Source organism: Bombus pyrosoma, linkage group LG14, assembly GCF_014825855.1.
Source record: "Bombus pyrosoma isolate SC7728 linkage group LG14, ASM1482585v1, whole genome shotgun sequence".
NCBI lineage: Eukaryota > Metazoa > Arthropoda > Insecta > Hymenoptera > Apidae > Bombus > Bombus pyrosoma.
Window position 1 is genome coordinate 2,906,639 of NC_057783.1, and position 19,620 is coordinate 2,926,258.

The 19,620-nt window shown below is 35.0% G+C and overlaps 1 protein-coding gene across 1 annotated transcript; it reads right to left on the bottom strand.

Moving 5' to 3' along the window:
- Positions 1–1,327: 1,327 nt before the first annotated feature.
- LOC122574743 (calsyntenin-1) lies at positions 1,328–19,599 on the bottom strand. Its single transcript, XM_043742703.1, has 4 exons — positions 19,348–19,599; positions 11,506–11,785; positions 9,094–9,905; positions 1,328–9,010 (listed from the first exon to the last, which is right to left on the bottom strand). The coding sequence occupies exons 1-4, from the start codon at positions 19,451–19,453 to the stop codon at positions 7,353–7,355; spliced, it is 2,856 nt and encodes a 951-aa protein (XP_043598638.1). The 5' UTR covers positions 19,454–19,599; the 3' UTR covers positions 1,328–7,352.
- Positions 19,600–19,620: the final 21 nt, after the last annotated feature.

Genomic DNA, 19,620 nt, shown 5'->3' on the forward strand with positions numbered 1-19,620 from the left:
ACTATGCATTGTTAAGACTGGTGTCACAATCTATCATTTTACAAAAGCTGCATTACCGCTTGAATCAAATATCATCGATAAATAAAAATATTTAAATATTCAACTGGAGCAGTATAAATTCACACCATGGGTAAGAGTGAAACTTAAATATAAACATTTTATAATATTCACAAAAGAATATAAATAAATATTGGGGTTCCCAGATGGATTGATGCTAAAAAGTATTTTCGACATATTAATAAAATTTTCCATAATGGAAATGATAATGATAAGAGAAAATTTTCTGTAAATTGGTTATTACCTCCGCTTTTAAAAAATTATAAAAAGCATCATTTTTTCAAATAGCTCCAAATATTACATTATAGAATTACTTCAAAACTAGAATTTGAATAGTATTACATAATGTGATTTTTAAGGCATGCAAACATTTCGTTGTACGCCATTATTTATATAGACGCGAAAAAGTTTATTTACATTTTGTTTATCGTATTTAATTGTGAATATATGATATGTATTAAGAGCATGGAGCAAGATATTATGTGTTAATTATTTAATGAAAATTTAAAAAAATGGCATAGTGTAACAGCATTTGTATACATATACAATCGACGCTGTTTATGTTGAAAATGATTTTAATTTAATATATATATATATACGTATACTAAAATAAAGAATTCTGATATTTATAAAGAGTATGTTTTTATTTTATCAAATGTTTGATTTAAATGATACAAAATAAAGATGTTTTGTAAATATAAAACTCGATAAATGAATTATAATAATCCAAAGAATATAGTAGAAGTATTCCTCAAATGATTTTTAAATAGTCACGGGTTCATATATCAAATTATATTTAACAAACTAATTTTGATTAATTTTCTTTAATAGGTAAAGATTTTTGATATGTATATAAACTAGATTTTTTAATTTTTGTGTATATAAACCTATTTAAACTAAACGTATGTAATAAAAGACAATTTACTAAATACTATTAAATGAACATTCTTATCTACTACAAATTAAGAAGGGAAAAATTAATATCAACTATTTTTCAGCCTATAGGACATATTAAAGTACATTAAATTCTTCAAGTATTTTACACATAGATTTTAATCGTCGGTTTCAGTCATTATTACTTTGCAACATGTATAACTTTTCATTGAAAGCTTCGTTCCTTGATTTTGTAAAACAAAATAAAATCTAATCAAATTTGTAGCATAGTAGTATAAAAATATGTGAGAAATAAAGTTAATATACACTATTAAAGTAAATATACAACGTATCTAAATTCCAATACATCCTATCGGCTGTAAAGTTAGTCCCTCCATTTTTCGAATGTACATCTTTATTAAACAAATACAGTTGACGTCTTAATATTATTTATAATATGTCGTTATAGATAGTATTTCATTTTCCTAGCCTGTGCAGCGTGTATATGCGGCCGCGCGTGTGTACTCTGTATGTACTCTGTGTGTGTGTGCGTGCGTGTGTGTATGTATGTATGTATGTATGTATGTGGTGTAAATGTGTATGACGTGTACATACATATGTATGCAGATGTATATGTTTCTCTGTGTACAATACTATTGCTAATATTTCTCTTGTCGAACGATTCTCAGTTGCAGGATAACAAGGTAATTTGACGTTTCTGTGCGTCGCGTGCAGACGCGCCGAGTAACTCAGTGTGTCACATGTTTAAATTAAGACTTGTGTTACAATCCTTTCTCGCCTTAGCTGTACTTCACGTCACTTAATGACTTTGAAACTGTGCTTAGCGTACATATAGTATCAGTATTAATAATTAAATTCCTTAACGGTACTATATCGTTACTTATCCTTATTAGTTAACACACAATCAATCTGCGACGGGAGGGAATTTAGTCGGTCCGTAACGTGTCATCCCTTACGGCCTAGCTATATAGTCGGTATAGTTGATTATTTAATTCATTACAACGTTACCGTAGGATTGGTATTACTTTATCTCTTTTTATCCTTCTCTTTATTTTATTGAACGTTGAAGTGTTTCAATTACGTGACAGACACGTACCTATGCACGCAATTTCTGTGGCCTTTTTTTCCTTCTTCTTCCATCGAGAGTATACAGTACTTACGTTTGTATACGAATTAGAGGCGAGAGCGTGTGTTATCTGCCGTGCGCCCAAGTGCTCTAACAAATTCGGATCAAGCGTTTCGCTATTCAGGAACACAAAAATTCGCGGGCTTTTTAAAGTGTCACACTTGATTCATACGATCGCGAACAGTATACTCCTGAATTGTTTCACCTTGGACCGATGTTGAATTGAAAATATTCTGCAGACTATTTAGGCGAACGGTACGTGTAAATGTCGAAGAGTATGTATATTTATATACGTAAACATACATACACGGATACATGTGCATATGTATACGTACACTAGCTGCCTACAAAATACAATAGTACATTACAAATTCATACCTTCTTCCCTCTGGTTTTTCGTTTTTCTTTTCTCTCTTTTTCCTTTCATCTCTTAAATCATCATTTGCAAACAGCTTAGATATATTTTTATGTATAATATATATTATATAATAGTATCATCTAGTTGGTTTTTGTTTTGCGTAGTTCCATTCTTTTCTTTTCTCTTTTCTCTTCCCTTACTCTCCATAATATAATTAATATAATTAAGTACATCTTTAGAGCAGGCGTGTACACGCCTAGTTAGGTTTGCAATGGTGTCGTTCTCTCTTACGAATCTCTTCGCTAGCAGCCGAGAAAAACGAGTCTTCCTGATATACACATACGTATTACATCTTGCTCCAAATGGCTCGTTAGACCGGGTAACAAAAGAATGCTCCCTTTCTGTACTCCAGTCGTCGACAGATACCCTTGGTCGAAAACGACTTCCGGTACAGAATGCACCGCGATTCGAATTCTCGCGCTCCTAATGCTCCAAAAGCCAGCATTTTTACTCGTTTGTGCAATTGTCAGATTTTTTTTATACTTATGCCGTGTAAAAGACTCAAGAAAGGGTCTGTGGGGGCGCTGTGTTGTGCGATCGAAGAAGGAATCGGTCAATCGAAATTTTTTTCTTTTTCTTTTTTTTATGATTCACGATAAATCTGATGATATCCGACAAGCGTGTGTGTGTTCGTGTATATAAAGAATGTATAATCCCATATAAAGAGAGGAAGTTCATTCTTTTCAAATAGAATTATTTTTTCCCGAGTATTACACCGTACATAAGTGAAATGCGTTTAGATTCGATATCCTTGAGAATAATATAATTACGTTCCGACAACTACGAACCGAGATTGTAAATCAGATGAGAGATTTCAAATTTGGAATAGAGAGAGGCATGGTGGTTCGTCTATTCACGCGGAATTTGCGAGGAAATCCGAAGTGCGCATACACGTGTGTCGCATGTACGCTCTTAAAAGATAAAAAATCTAATGAAATAAATAGCAACGGTATTACTTTCTTCTCCGCTTCGCTTCTGTCGATCATTGTTATTTCTCTTTCTTCTTTTATGTCATCCGCGATCACTTTGAATACTTAATCGACGCGCCATTCTGTTCTTCCTCGATCAGAGTTTTTGAAATGAAACAAACGCGTAAAGATAACACGCGTATCTTTATCCAAGACGTGTCAAAAAATAGACAAACGGTTAAAAATAAAATTAATTCGTTGGAAAATAAAAATGAGAGAAACAAGTGGCGATTATGGCAAGTAACGTCACGATAGCGTGTTGCTATGTAGGAGCTCTTTACGAAAAGTTTTCAAACTTCTGACAAATCTCTTATAAAAATGATATGATATGCTCGTTGGAAAAATAAATTGTTCATATAGTTTCTATGAATATAGATATCCGTACACAAACTTTCAGTACTAAGTATTCGATCGGTCGGTATAATTCTAAATACACAAATACATACACAAGATCCTTTCATTACTTCGTAGCGAGTATCAATGCGCAGTTATTTACGAGATCATTCGTCGATAATTAATACCCTGCGGATCATTGCACGTACGTGGCATGCATTCAATGACAAACGAACCGTGCTCGTTCGCTATTACAAATAACAGAATACAGAATACTTCCGTTTAACACTCGATTACGTTCCTCGTTACATGGTTCTCTTTTTCTGATGAACGCGACGGATCGTGCATCAAGGAATGGCCGATATTTTTCTTTGCGTCTGTCCCTTAACACCTATATGCCATTATAACAGTTAATGTTTTAAAATACAACAACAGTAGAGCAGTTTGCTTTCGAGACGTTCTCAAGCGTCAAGATACGTCTAACATGCGAGAGATATACTGATAGGAAATCAGTTCCAGTGTTCGCTATTAAAATATAGAGTAGAATTCAACATACTAGTCGCGTAAAGGCACATAAAAATCAGTTTCCCTATGAAACGAGTAGGATTGCACGATAATCCTTTAAAAAAATAACAAACGATACCCTTGCTGGTCGAATCGCTGCGCATTATTTCCCCCCGAGAATAAATTGCCTCTTCCGTAGAGAACGGCGCTCCTCACCACAGAATAATGAACGGACGCTGTATGTATATGTAAGTACACATGTTTTCTTTTTTTCTCTCATCATGCACATACACGTGTACTTCATACAGTCTGTATACGCAATGAAATTGCATACAAATCTATATGCATGCGCACACATGTATACGGATATGATATTATACCGTACTTAATGGTGAAGCACTATAATAAGATGCGCGGCAATGTCCTTACTAAGAGCTAAGAGTTTTCTTTTTTTTCTTTTTGTAAATTGATTAGGAAGGAACATTGTGCAAATTATATTAGAGGTTTTTGTTTCCTTTTTTTTCTTTTTTACTTAAAAATAAAGTGGAAAATTGGGCAAGTATCATACGATGGCTTTAGGCTCAGCCCGATTTTACGTGCTACCGATTAGAAATATATATCTATGTATATATTAATTTTTTATTGTTTGTTCTCATTGATAGCGTGCTAATAATAAACTGGGCATCCACGATTTTTAAATACTTAGTTTAGTCGAATATGAAAGACTCGATTGTTATGGAAAAAATATATAGATATATATATATATATATATATGCTTATGAGATCAAATATCGAGTTAAAAAGTTTAACCCTTAACGCTCCAAGTGTGCCTCTATAGATAGTGACGATGACAGTTTTGATTTTCGGATCTTCAGCCGGAAGCGTTTCATGCAAATTTTTTGGGTGTTACACTCGAACGAGAACGCTTCAAAAGCTCAAGACATCAGAACGAGAATTCAAAAAGTAAACAATTTCATCGACTACTTGGACGAGAAATTCCGAAAGTATCTTATACCCGGAAAAGAAGTTCCTATAGACGAAGCTGCTGTGAAAGTTAAGGGGAGGATCCTTAGTGTTATAACTTACAATCCACAGAAACCTACAAAATGAGGAATACGGATATTTGTCCTGGCCGACGCAAAATCCGCATACGTTTATGGCATTTTACCATACTATGGCAAACTCACATCGCAAGATCTTATAAAACCAGATCTGCAAGTATCATCACGAGTAGTTTTACATCTGTGTAACAAATTGTTACATTCCGTTCCTAGCTATGCAGGATATCACGTTCACACAGATAGATATTATACAAGTTTAGTCCTGGCAGAGGAATTGTTAGAAATGAAGTGCCACGTAACAGGTACAATAGAAAAAAATCGCACACACATACCACAAAGAATTTCTAATCCGAAATTTATCAATTCAAATACAATTGCAATGCGCCATTCAAATTACTTACTCCTTGCTTGGAAAGACAAGGGAATTGTCACTATGTTGAGCACGTATCACACCTTTGGATCAAGTGTCATAATTAGATTTTCACGAAATTGTACTATCGAAGAAGTTTTAAAACCGAATGTGATTGCTGATTATACCAGTAATATGGGTGGTGTAGATAAAGCCGATCAATATGCATCAACATTGTTTCCTGAGAAAATCGTTGAAATGGTGGCGGAAACTGTTCTTTTGGGGACTAGAAACAAGCGTAATAAATGCTTATATACCTTACAAGATTTCTCAGGAAAGGAAGGGAGAAAGCGCTTTGTCACACTATAAGTTTGTCAAATTATCGGTAAGTCAGCTCGTAAGTAACTTTCAGAATAACAATGTGTATGGCAGGCTTTCCGGAACAGATAAGGAACAACGTTTAGATGGGAAACTCCATATAATAAATCAGTTGCCGAAAGGGAAAAAGAAAAAGTGTCTTGTTTGCTCATCAAAAGGAAGTAATGCGAATGTTTTAAAAAAATTCCACACATTACTCAATTATAATTAATATAAATATTGTAATCAAAATTATATTACTTCTGAGGCGAATAAAGATTGTTTTGAATGACTTTAATATTATTATTTACACGTCATTGTAGCATTTAAAATCTGACACTTAGAAACTTGCAAGTTGAAGTATGATGAGAATAAGTTGGAGTTGCCGATCGATATTCACAATTAAAAGTCGGAGCGTTAAGGGTTAAGTTAGAAATAAGGAAGAGTAATATGTTCAATTAGATAACAGTCAGATTACGTCATCGGGCTGTCCTGTGTATCAAAGGAAATCATAATTGAATATAATAGCAATATATAATATAGTAATTAGCGTTAGTAAATATTTATAACAAGTAATAGTGGAATAGAATAAAAATAGAATAAAAGGAGGAGAAGATAATTAAGAGTATAAAAAAGTTCCCTCGTCCTACCACTACTGATAATAAAAATAATGATGGTAATAATAAAAATATCAGTAATAATAATAATATTATTAATAATAATAATAATTATTAGCAGTAATGAGAGTCAAATATAAATTAATTATTTCCAATATTTACCGAGAATTTCCCAGTAAACTTAAGTATCTTTCACGTGTATCTTTCATCTATCAACATCAACCGTGTTGTAGACAGAAAGAGTTTAACTATTCGATAAAGCGTCCCGCACTCTCTTACAAATTTTGCTGGCTTTTAAGGAGAGTACTAACTAGTTGGTGTGTATTAACATTTTACGATACCAATATGTCTTCATCTATGGGGACGGATATAATACGACGCTTTCGTATTTATACATAGGAATATCAGATTAATTATCGAAAATATTAATATGTTCTTTTAAAAGACGCATTCAAGTTCGAAAAGTTCCAAGTGATAAATATTAGAATAGTTTATAATTTGCCAGACCTCGTTATAGAATAACGTTCATTCTATATGCATTACGAAGCGTCATAAGAAAAGAAATAATAATGATTTTTTGGAAGGGATTAATGACAAACAATATGAGTTAGTACTCCACTTAATCACCATATGAAGAAAGGGGATGGTGAATGCAGAGAAATAGTAGTTTAAACATCACGATGATCCCATTCCAAATCATGAGGTGAATTATGTCGGCGATGTCGGCCATTGCTCAGCTCACAATCATTCTCGCAATCGGAACTATCTAAATCGTCATCTCTGTACGATCCATCTTCGGAGTCTGAACTTCCGGAGTCATCGACATCGTCGTCTCTCTGGCTCTGGTGATGAGAATCGTGTTCTGTGAGCCTCTCCATTGGATTCACGGTAATAGCCAATGCAGAATCGTCCCAGGCCATTTCAGTTTCGGCAGCCAACTCGTCTCCAGCTGATGGTCGTCTCTTCGCGGCTCCTCTGACTCTCGCTGCTCCAACCACCGCCATCAAGAGTAAGAAACAGATACAAGCGACAGCGACAATCGTAACTGCGTGATTACCACTTGCACCCCCGATGCTTCTGTTACCTTCGCGAAGCGCGGCTGTTGCATATTCTTCTGGCAAATCTGCGTGATGAGGAGACAATTGCACGTGTCCAGGTGCTGGTTCCAGAATTCTGGCGATTGGTGGATCATCAGGAGTAGAATGGGGAAGAGCGGTAGTTTTCTCTTTCGGATGAATGACAGCGAGAGTTTGCACGTATTCGTTGCTAGCGAATCGACCGCTGAGCTCGGAGCAAGTCAGTTTGAATACACGATCAAGATAGTAAGCTGGCTTGCGATTCGTATACATGATGAGACGTATCAATTGTTGGTAGTTATAAGGTGTGTCAGCGCCAGAGAGAACAACACCATCGCGATCTACACGCGCAGTGATGGAACGGAATCTACGCAGAGCATCGCCAGGTAAACCTAAGCTCTCGTGGTCGGGATTAAGACTTGGATAAACACTGACTGCACATGCATCCAATCTGGCAGCGGAACCGGCAGTAACACGAGTGTCTGGGAACACGCGTACACCTAGACGAAAATCTGCGTATTCCCTAGCCACGTAGCCGGTCCCGTTGACAGTTATACCTGGACGAGGTGGTGGCAGGACAGTGACGTACGATTGAACAGTTGGTACCGGGAGCGGATTGTCTTCGCTACCTTCGCAAACGATCGTTGTTTCTAAACGGAAATTACGGCGACCCGGGGTAGGAAATCGTCTGGAGTTGGAATAACCAATACGACGGAGAAGCGTCTCAACGTTAGTGCGATTATCTCCGTCGATTCGTACCTCTGTTAGATCGCAATTGGTGAGCAATTGGGTTCCAGGTTGAAGCAGATCCATCGATGGCACATGAATACCTTCCTGGCAACGACGCAAGCAAGACAACACGTCTGGTTTCTCGTTTCGTCCAACTAGCACGGACAGACCAGCCAGATAGCCACGGAAATGATGTTTCGTTTTATTATCGGAACCCTGCCAGCATGCACCAACGACGAGAGTTGTGTTAACGCCTTTCGCAGGATGCAACGGCCAGTCGTCGATCACTTCCGGATTCTTCTCGTCTGTATGCCATTCCTCTCCATCAACGAATAAGGTCACGTGGGGGAAGTCGACTTGAACGGCGTAATGGTGCCACTTATCATCGCACACTTGAGTAAGTTTCCAACGCCACTCGGCAGGCCGGAAGATATTAGGATCACCCTCTGAGAAATCACGTCTAAGTAGCAAAATCAGTCTGCAGTTTCTAATAAACAGGGCGTAATGATGTCTATTCATCTCTGCAAATCAAACAATGGATCGTTTAATGGTACAAGCCTATTTCATCCGATGTATATTTTAAGAACAGTTAACGTAAACTTACTGTGATCATCGGCAGCGCACAAGATGTGTTCTTTAACATGAGGGTCTTGTCTTGGTCGAGGTCGGTGTTTTACCCAAACTCCGACCGTGAATTTCTGTGCCAGGCTATGCTCCAGCACATCGTTAGGTACAATGGCAGCAGAATCAACGCCGTCAAATTCAAAGATTTCATCCGCTTCCCTTCCTTCGTCTCGAGACAAAGATGCCGTCCAGGAAGTCGTAGGCCCAGGAGTTGGCAATAAATCTACGCTATCGCGAGATGCGCCGCATAATTTACGTTGACTGCGTACACCGTATGTGTCACGGTCACAACCTTTCCCTATATGGTCCGTAGCAAGAGTTAAGGTGGCTCGAACATTACGCAATATACAGGGAGCGTCGCAAAGATCCAGCCTAGCGGAAGGAAGCAACGGTTGAGAACCTACACCAGCGGCATAGTCAACCCTTTCTGGAATTCCTCTCCAACCGGGGGCGCATACACGATTGACTTTAACAGTGACCATAGCAGGTGCAGATTGTTTCATACCACAGTCATACGCTACCACGCTCAAGATGTAGTTATGGGATCGCTCGTAATCCAATGGCTCGGTATTGCGTATCGCTCCTTCATTGTCGATGATGAATGGTTGGTCAGCTGTCAAAATTTCATACTTGCATACGTCACCGAATTTCGGGGTGCAATCTCTGTCGGATGCTTCCACGCGGACAACTTCTTCGTATAGGCGACCTTCGTCCACGGTGCTGACATAGGCCGGTTGCAGAAACTGTGGTGCATATTCGTTCACGTCCACCACGGTAATATGCACCGTAGCGCTAAAATAACAACGTTGTTTTTTTAGATATTTCTTGTTATATGTGATTAGTTACGTAGTTCTATGATTAAATATTACATATTAACCATATAACTGTATGATGTTTAATATAATAATATATAATATTACTAACTATATACTAACTATAATTAAAAAGAATGAATCTTGTAATTTATAACTTTATCTTCATCAAAGTAAAAAATAGATAAATAGTGTAACGTGGTTTATCTTTCTATAAACTACTTTATCTCAATGCAATCTGTTGCTGTGTTATGAAGCTGAATATGTTTTTATATTCTTATGTTGAAGAAATGAAAGCTTTTTTATTAAACGTCCTAAATTAGGACTCCAGATATCTCTATTCTTAACACTTTGAGCGACGCTATTACGTAAACGTCATTCCGCTTTACCATCTGTTATCTGCCGCCGTCACGTCTACGTAACTTCTTTTTTTTTTTAATTTAATCGCGTGAGACAAATAATTCCTACATTTGATAGTGTTTCTATTGAAGCGTAACGATTTACAAATGCACTGAAAAGGCCGGTGATTTGTGAGTCTAATGACCCAGTGAAAGTGAATAGTCAGGAAATGATTATAATCCCGTTTTTTACAACTGTATGGAACGATCAGAAAATAAATAAATAAATTCGTATAATGTATAAGCGTACAAAATAAATTAAGATGATATGATAAAGATTCAGTAGTGATGATGGATTCGATGCGATTTTCTCCAAAAGTGTATCATTAATTATACGATAATTCGTATAATTATTCTATTAAGGCGGTTGGTAATAAGATCTACGCCGAAATGTGCGGCCGTCGAAGTGTTAATTAAGATATAGGCAAACTTCAAACGTCATTACATATTTTAGTGACAACCTCCACGCATTTGTATAGTTCAGAGTAATTAGAATTCAATATATAAATATACACAAATACAAAATATATTCAAAATATAAAATATACACATAATTTAAAACTCGAGTTCAATATCTACGAACAAAATCGATGGAATCAAATCCAAAGATTAGATAATTATAATCAAACCTAAAGTATAAATGTATTAGTATGTATAGTATATTATAAAGAGTAGTCGAATCTCTTTATAAGAACAGTAGCTTCGAAGACTCGTACGTATAACGGAAGCTCGCCGTGGAGATAGATGAGAAAATAGAACAACAGGAAACAGTTCCAGTTCAGAAATACTGGAAGGTAGGGCAAACATATTTAGTATATATTAAATTTATCTCTGTACAAAACTAGGCGGAAACTAATGGAGTTCTATGCAAGTTCATTTCCAAAAACATTAAATCATTAAAGCGGATCGTATCGTGATATGAAATGAAACGTCGATATTGGAAATTACAAAATAGCTGGTTATCGTGTAGCAATTTGGAAATTAATAAAAAATCGATTCACAAAAGTCGCTTCGAATTACATTTAAGGATTTAATCAAACTAAACTATTCGTTATATATATGTATCATTGCTCTACCTACATAAAAGATATATAGAACGTATCGCATCGTATCAGTTTGAACAAAAGATAAAACGAATTACACTGATTGCGAAATGTCAAGTTTATTCAATGCAGTTCGTACTTTTCCGATAGCGATCCGTTGCAGCCAACAGCTTCGATATCGAACTTGTAGTTACGCCGTTTCTCGCAGTTTAGAACTCTCAGCGCCCTCAGCTCTGCCATTCCTTTCTCTTTCAAAACAATCTCGAAGGGTGCATCGCCATGGTGCTTGTTCGCTATACGGAAGGAGCAGACTTTGGCACCTATAGCTCGTATTTGTGGCGTGACCTCGACCAAAGTTTCGTTTTCCTTCACCAGGCCATGGTATCCACTTTCTGGACTGTCCAAATCCAATCGTGGAGCTGGGGGCAGAGACAAATATGTAGTTCAAACACGGACGCAACTAAACAATAATAGCATAGCTCGATATACAGTTGCTCAAAGTATCTGAAGAACACTTGTAAAAATGTTATGAATACATTACAGCAAATATAAGATGTACCTACGTTTTGAAATTTCACTAGTACCGTAATCGTGATTATATTAGTAAAGTTTAAAACGAGTCCAAAGATAGACATAGGAATGTAATAGGAACATAATAGGAAAGTAATTAAACAGCAAGTTTCCCACTATATTAATAGATTTGAATATTCGATAGGGCCATCTGTAACACACTTGTTACGTGTTTTAGAAGGCGATTCATGCTGTATACTAATTTTTTAGTGAATATATTTTCACAGTAAATATCTTGTAATTTCTATACACGCTTTTAAATTCATTTCAAACTTTGCCAATGTAATCGTGACAACAGCGTCTCATTGAGGTGCTAATAAAATCTCAAAATATACAATCGTCGTTTCGAATAAGAACTGTTCTTTAGAAGCTCCTGAAAGAATTAGGATATCTTCTTCTACATCAAACGTAGATATTATGTAAGTAACATATAACTTGGTCATAAATCTTATTCAAAGTACTAGAATCTCCACATGTTGGAAATTTTTGTTCAAAAATAATTTTCATTTCTCTGCGCTGCAACAGTTATGTCAAATTAATCCCTAGAAAGAATTAAACGTTAATGTTCATTATACACGATTATTAAGCTGTGATAAAATATTAAATGTTAGTTATCCGAGCGTGGCTTCCCTTCTTTTTTCAAATTAAAAATATCACAAGTTGTGGCTTAATTTCGCAATTTAATCCCTGGGAATTGTTTTGTCAACGAGCTTGTCTAAAAGAGAAATAAGGGTTTACAGAAATAGACCGGAAGCTTCGTAGGGTAGAGAACGAGGAATCTCGAAACTCGAACAATGCAAGATGCATTAATTAAAATTTCGCGTTGATTTAAAAAGGAACTTTGCCGATTATTTTAAATCATTGTGCATGCACCATGAAAACTTGAACCTTCGTTATTCCTACCTTATTAGAACCAACAGGCAGAGATTAATAATTTACCGAGCTTACAACAACTGGGTCATTATTCCTCGTGTATTAATTAATGGTAACTAATGTTTGTTTACTTCTTCTTTCATAAACCTCCGATCCGAACTACTCATGTTTTATAGTCGTTGTTGATTGTTAAATATAGTAGTTTAAATACTACTTCACGTGAGATCACGTGATAAAAGACACACGATAGATCTGTTTTTATCGATTTTTTTACTTTTATGTCACTTGATGGTCGATAAGAAGAATTGAATGTTGATTTAGCTGTTATGGTAATTTAACTTGTCATTGATATCTTTTAAATATTTGAGAAAGTGACGAAACATATATTCGATGCCAATGTCAAATGTAAAGATAATTTTAATGTAGAGTTAATCGACAACGTATCGAATTTAAAAATTCTTCATCTGCAAGAGATGGGAAATACATATTACCGTGTTTGTCACATGTGGCCTTCATTTCTTTTTGTTCTGTCAGAGTGCTAGAGATGATCGGAATATGTAAATGCCTTTTACACAGAGAATTTAAACTACATGTAACCTGAATTCTTTATTTTTAGAGATAGTTTCACCGCGATCGTCCGAAAAACCGAACGAGCTTTGGCGATTTTTCGATTTCGGGCTTTGATGGAATCGCGATATCCATTTGCATGGTAAAAGTCGGGCTCGTGAATTACTAAAAGTCAAATACTTCAAAATTCCATGCATAATTGTTTCAACCAAAGGATGATACTTTTAAACGAAACGAAAAATTCATTTGATATTTTTTCTTGTATTCCTTTGACAGGTATAATTGTTTGTAATGCTATCTAAATTATTCTACATCATATTATAAAGATCTGGTAGGTTGTAAGTTATTTCCTATAGCTTATAAAAGTTAGATAAAATATCTTTATGAAGTAGTCTATCACTAGTATTAAAAGCGAAGAACTGCAGAAAAAAAAACACTTTTATTAATCTCTTTCCAACAACTAACAATGACAAAACAACAACTTTTTTACTCAACAAAAATGTGCTCCGTAATTTTCCTCTTCGAATATTACTTTTCATCTTATTCCCCTTTAAGCAGCTCATCGTATTAACACGAAAGAATAAACAAAGAAACTCAACTGAGTTTCCTACGTTAGTATTATCGATTGCACGAACAAGAGCATCTATTTCAATGAAATTGAATGAAAGAATGATCGAATGAATCGCGTCGAGAATACCATTGACAACCGATAAGTTCGATACCGTTTCCACCGTAGAACAACAATTGCCGACCGTTATTCCGCCCCATATCGGTGTTCCACTGCGACGCATCAGTGTTTCACGTTAACACCGATCCGCGAACAACAGATGAGAATTACTATTTCAGGCTAAAAGCAGTGGTTAACGCATTCACCGCCAAAGGTATCTCTCGTGGTTGTTACAATTCCATTCAGAGTTGTTCTCGTAATTCAATGTAAAAGTAGATTACATACAGCGAGGATTATTCAATAACAATTGTTAGGTAGAATTAAATTAAAAACGCGGAACGAAATTTGTTTATAGAAAACTGCGTTTCTCTGGAAATGAAATTTAAAAGTTTGCGTGCACAATTTTTCAGGAATCTCGTAGACTCGTTTAGATTCAATGATGATGTAGCGGAGGATACCAATAGGACATTAAGATTTATCAAATTATAATTCATCGATCAACGAATCGTTTAAATCGCTATTTCTTAGATAGAAATTTCTTCCATAGAAATTTTGTTATATTTCAAGTTCTTATACTTTTCGCTATTCAAGTATTCGAAGGTGACCGAATTTGAGATAATATTTCAACGTAGTCGATGCCAAATTCCAATAATTTTAACTTTCTATAACGCTGCATAGCGATTAAGTTTACATGAACAGAATAAAGATAATAAAAATAATTCCAGATCGTTCAAATTCAATTTCATTAAGTGTTTTTACCTTTGGTGAATTACCTTTGGTGGTGAAAGAAAAAATTGCATTTTTTTATTCCAATTATCGCAACGCAATATTGATCCATTAAAATATTTCACTAACAGTAATCTATTAAGAGCCAACGTTCAATCAACATAACATTTCATTTGCGATGCTTTTTTGCAATGAATTTACATTATTGAATATAATTGGCTGTGTTATAGTTAGTTTGTTGTCCATAAACGTGCGATTGGTGGTTAGTCAATGGAAAGGTAAGCATGAATACCTTAGAGAGGGTGATAATTGTACAAAGCAATTTCTGGTATTTAGTAAAAGCACCTTGTATCAAGGTGGCATCGGATCCTTGATAAAGTTAAGTGCAGTGCCGACGAAATGTCGGAGCACCACTCTAAAAAACTTTTATCTTCAAACTTTTACCGCGCATAACTAAAGCTAATAGGTCGTGAAATTTCCAAAAAATTTATTTCTAAGCAGACAGTGAAGTGAAAAATATTAGGAACCTAATAACAATCATTAACTGTGGATACTGAATCGCTGAAATATCGAACAAATAAATATTTAGTAGCTTAAACGTGCACGATACTATTACGTAGCTTTTCTCATTAGCGTCAAAATCAATTTAATTGTAGGAAGACAGAGGAGTATGTTGCGAAAATTACGATGAAGTGCCGAAAGTGTGGAAAATCGTAGTCAATATACCATTAAGCTATCGCTTTGTACGAAACTAACAGAAAGTCAAAGTAAAGTTTGTTGGTGAAATATTTCGTAAACATGAGTCTAATATCTTTTGGTTCTCCATCTACTTGCAAAGTTACATCGAAATCGCTAACATTTCACGTGAGTGCCTGGTAAAGTCTTAAATTGAACGAAACTACGTTCACTGCTGCTTTCTAGAAAGTTTGACACTTCGCACCTTGCCGCTGAGACCAGAATTACTCTTTCAGATGCAAATACATAGTCCGCGGATCTAGATAAAATTTATACGATATGTCCCACAGAAACAATATTTTAATTGATATTCATCCGTTACACTTTGCGAAAGTACCTATTTAATTTTCATTGATCGAACTGCTGAATTTAACATATTCGTTTAACTAACTAACAGAGAAGTATAGCACGGTAGAGTATATTAGAACGGATACCACAACGATCGTAATTTGTCTCTTTCATAAATGTTGAAATGCTTAGGCTTTTTCAACATTTGCTTCATATAAGCAAAAAGCATATAAATTATTTCCATAGTGATTTAAATCTCGAGATTGCTGTTTTTTACAAAATTGTTCGTGATTTAACGTGTATAGAGGATAAGATTTAAATAAATTTATGATACTCTTTTTATTACTTTCATATTATTTGTATTATATGGCAAGCTTGTTTTAAACCATTAACCTGGAACGGATTTCCCTTAAGTACATGCACGTATTTCATTGTATGCTGTAACGAAGAAGACATGCTACAACAAACGAGGTTTCACAACCAATTATATTAATTCTAGCATACTCCAGTGTACTTGCTCGACTAGCATAATGTCTGTCGGTTATTCCGATAAAGATCGAAAAAGAAATGCATAAATCTTATTTAATCTACGGTAATATTATTCAAGAAGCTTTTACGATGGCCAAATTTAATATAGTTAAGCTCGCTAAGATCTTCAACGGATTTTCGATCCAATCACGCCCTCCTATACCAACTTTGAAGAAAATGAACTTTTGACGTAAAACCGAAACGAGGGAGAACAACACGTATATTTAGGCTGACTTCCTTATATTTTTTATATGTCTAGTAAATAATTTCTTTGTAAGCTACCAAATAGTTTTTCGCTTTTCCTGAAATACTTGATCCAGCTGTATCACATCTGAAATATATATGCGATATGTAAGAAGAATGCTTTTTAAATTTGAACATTAATAAATAATTCACAATGTGAATCGTATTTAAATAGGTTTGGTATAGATACCGTTTCACAGCATATTGCTAAAATTAGGGTCGTTCTGTGTTTCCCGAATATGTGACCATCTCCAATCGATCCGATGGGTATATTTTAAGAGCGCAGTTAAATGCATTCCCAATCAAACGATTCTCCTATCTTTGTTTTAAATCGTACCTCTGAAGTTCAAATTACTCGATTTATACGTATCAATATTTACCAAATGACTATTGGACCTAAATCTAAAGAAAAGGTCTTGTAATACTGATCAAGAGAAATAAGAAATGTTTAGTCAACAAAGATGCCAGATTAAATTATCATTAAATATTTCGTAATTATTGGACATCTAAATATCAAATGATTATTAAATACTTCAAAATCAATAGTAGTACCAGTAACAATTAAAACAGCTAATATAATTATGTATTATACAATGTATGTAATTTTACATTTACTTAGAATGATACTCTATCTGTGCCAGCTTAATTTCCTCGCCTATAATAAATAATGTGATTAAATTACAACGATCAATAGAAAAAAGATATATACATACATATATCGAACGTGACAATATGGAACAAAACAGAAAGGACTGAAAATGTATGTATACACCGATTTACGATTCACATACGTGAATGTAGGTATTGCATTGTATTTAAATGAATGGATAAAACATCAAAAGCTTTATATAAAAAGGGAAACAAAGTTTTACTTAAGTCTCCCTAAGGAGGTAGTAAGTAAGAGACATAATTGATGTCTAAAACCTGTATAAATATACTTGATTGTCCTTTTTATTTGGAAGATTACATTTTTCTCAAATAAAACCATAAAGAGACAGTTTTAAAGAAACATTACTAGATATACAAAATAATTACATAACTTGCTAGTATTTAGAGACACTTCTCTCAATAACTTTTGCCACTGAGACCCTCTTACACCCAACAGTACAAATTACACTGCACTGCGAAAAAAATTGATATATCACGTTGATTAAACATTTTTTATTCCATTTGGTAAATTTTGAAAAGCCAGGAAATTTTGGATTCTTATTCTTTTAGCATCCTGTATATAGTTATACATCATGTATCATAATTAATAATTTACATTTATTCTTCTTAGTGAATTCTGTAAGCCCTTAAATCTTTAAATTTTCATTCTTCAAACAGTCTATGTATAACTATACGTTACATATCACAGTTAAATACTTATACTATACGTTTTACTATCATACCTATCATACAGCTTCTCCGAAGCAAATTGACTGACAATCGATATCAAAATCATCGTTATCAATTGAACATACATAATATTACAAAGGGCAAAAGAGATGAATCGAACGTCTGTGTCGATTTATCGCTGTCCGCGCTTCAAAAAACGTTTTGATTCAATTCCACGGGGGACGAGACTTTATTGTGCTCGAAATTAAGCAATAATCTTTATATACGCGAGATAGATAGGATTGTTTTTAATTATCTTGCATATTTGCAAATCAAGACACGTCGAACAATTAGCACAAATAAAAAGAAGAGCATGAAAACGAAAGGACCGGTCGTGTGTACTGAATACTGTCGCTTTATAGAACACTGTCGCACACAGTTCATTAAATACTTGGCGTTGTTACGCAAGATATTTTACGAAATATCGACGAGAAAATATATTACCAGAATTATTTTATTACAATATGTACATTTTAAAGTCGCACTTTACGTCGCGAAAATTATTTAATAACATCATAAAGTTTCTTATCATCATAAAATGGATTAGTTTCGTTTGTAGTGAAACGAAGAGACAACCGTGTGTAAAACATAATTTGTAGTATTTTATGAGATTCTGTAAGAAGGAAATACATCGTATGTTATTGAAATTACATCGTGTAAAATGTATCTAAAGATATGTTGAAAAATGCAAAACATTGCAGCAACCACTTTCGAGCAATGCAGATCGTAATTTATACAGCATCGAGAAATTTTTCTAAGTTTACATGGAGAGATATATCTAGATGTAATTCCAAGTACTGTTAAGGTTCCAATTAAAATACAACCATAAACACCAAAATTAATTTCTTATCTTTTTTAGATTTAAATAAATATTCGATAATCGATCTTATCCTGTCAAAATATCATTATGCATTAGAAAGAAGATAATACCAGATTTATATAGAAACCTATGCCTGATAGCGCCGTAAAACGTTACTTCATCCGTCTAACTTTAATCAAGTCCTAGTTTCCGATGCGACTGGGTCCAATCTGATTCATATCTATTTTGTTATCGCAAAGCGTGACTAATGCTGTCATACGTGGAATCGTAACATATAATCCGTATATCTGGCTGAAGTGTTATTCTTTTAGCATCACGACTGATCGTATACAGTTTCATAGACGTATCGCAACACCGATCGGGGCTAGTCAATGAATTCGCCATAACAGTTTCGGTGACTGCAGGTGCTCTCGAAAGAACAATTGCACCTGCGAGCTTACCACTCCAATCAGCGGCACACCGTAAACCGATGCGTGACTCGATGATAGGAATAAAAACAATTCGTTATAAGCAATTTTTTTAAACTAGAAACGATAATTGAGGAAATAAGATGAATGTAGGGCATGAGAAAAGAGAAATGAAATCACCTCCATGATTGTTGAAGGAGCTCGGTGTCGACTCGAGGGCTGAGATGCTCGCGTGGGAGAGACCGAGGGTCAACCCGAAAAACACAGTGCTAGCCACCAACAGCATTCTCCTTATCTCCTGCCTCCAGGATACTCCGATTATTTATTCTTCGGTCGACAGCACTTGACTTATCACTCGCAAGAAACTCGCTTTTTAAAAGAGCATCGCCGTCTACTACACGACTCGCTTGTGACACCACGCACAATCGCGAAGTCAATATTTGAGCAGAATAT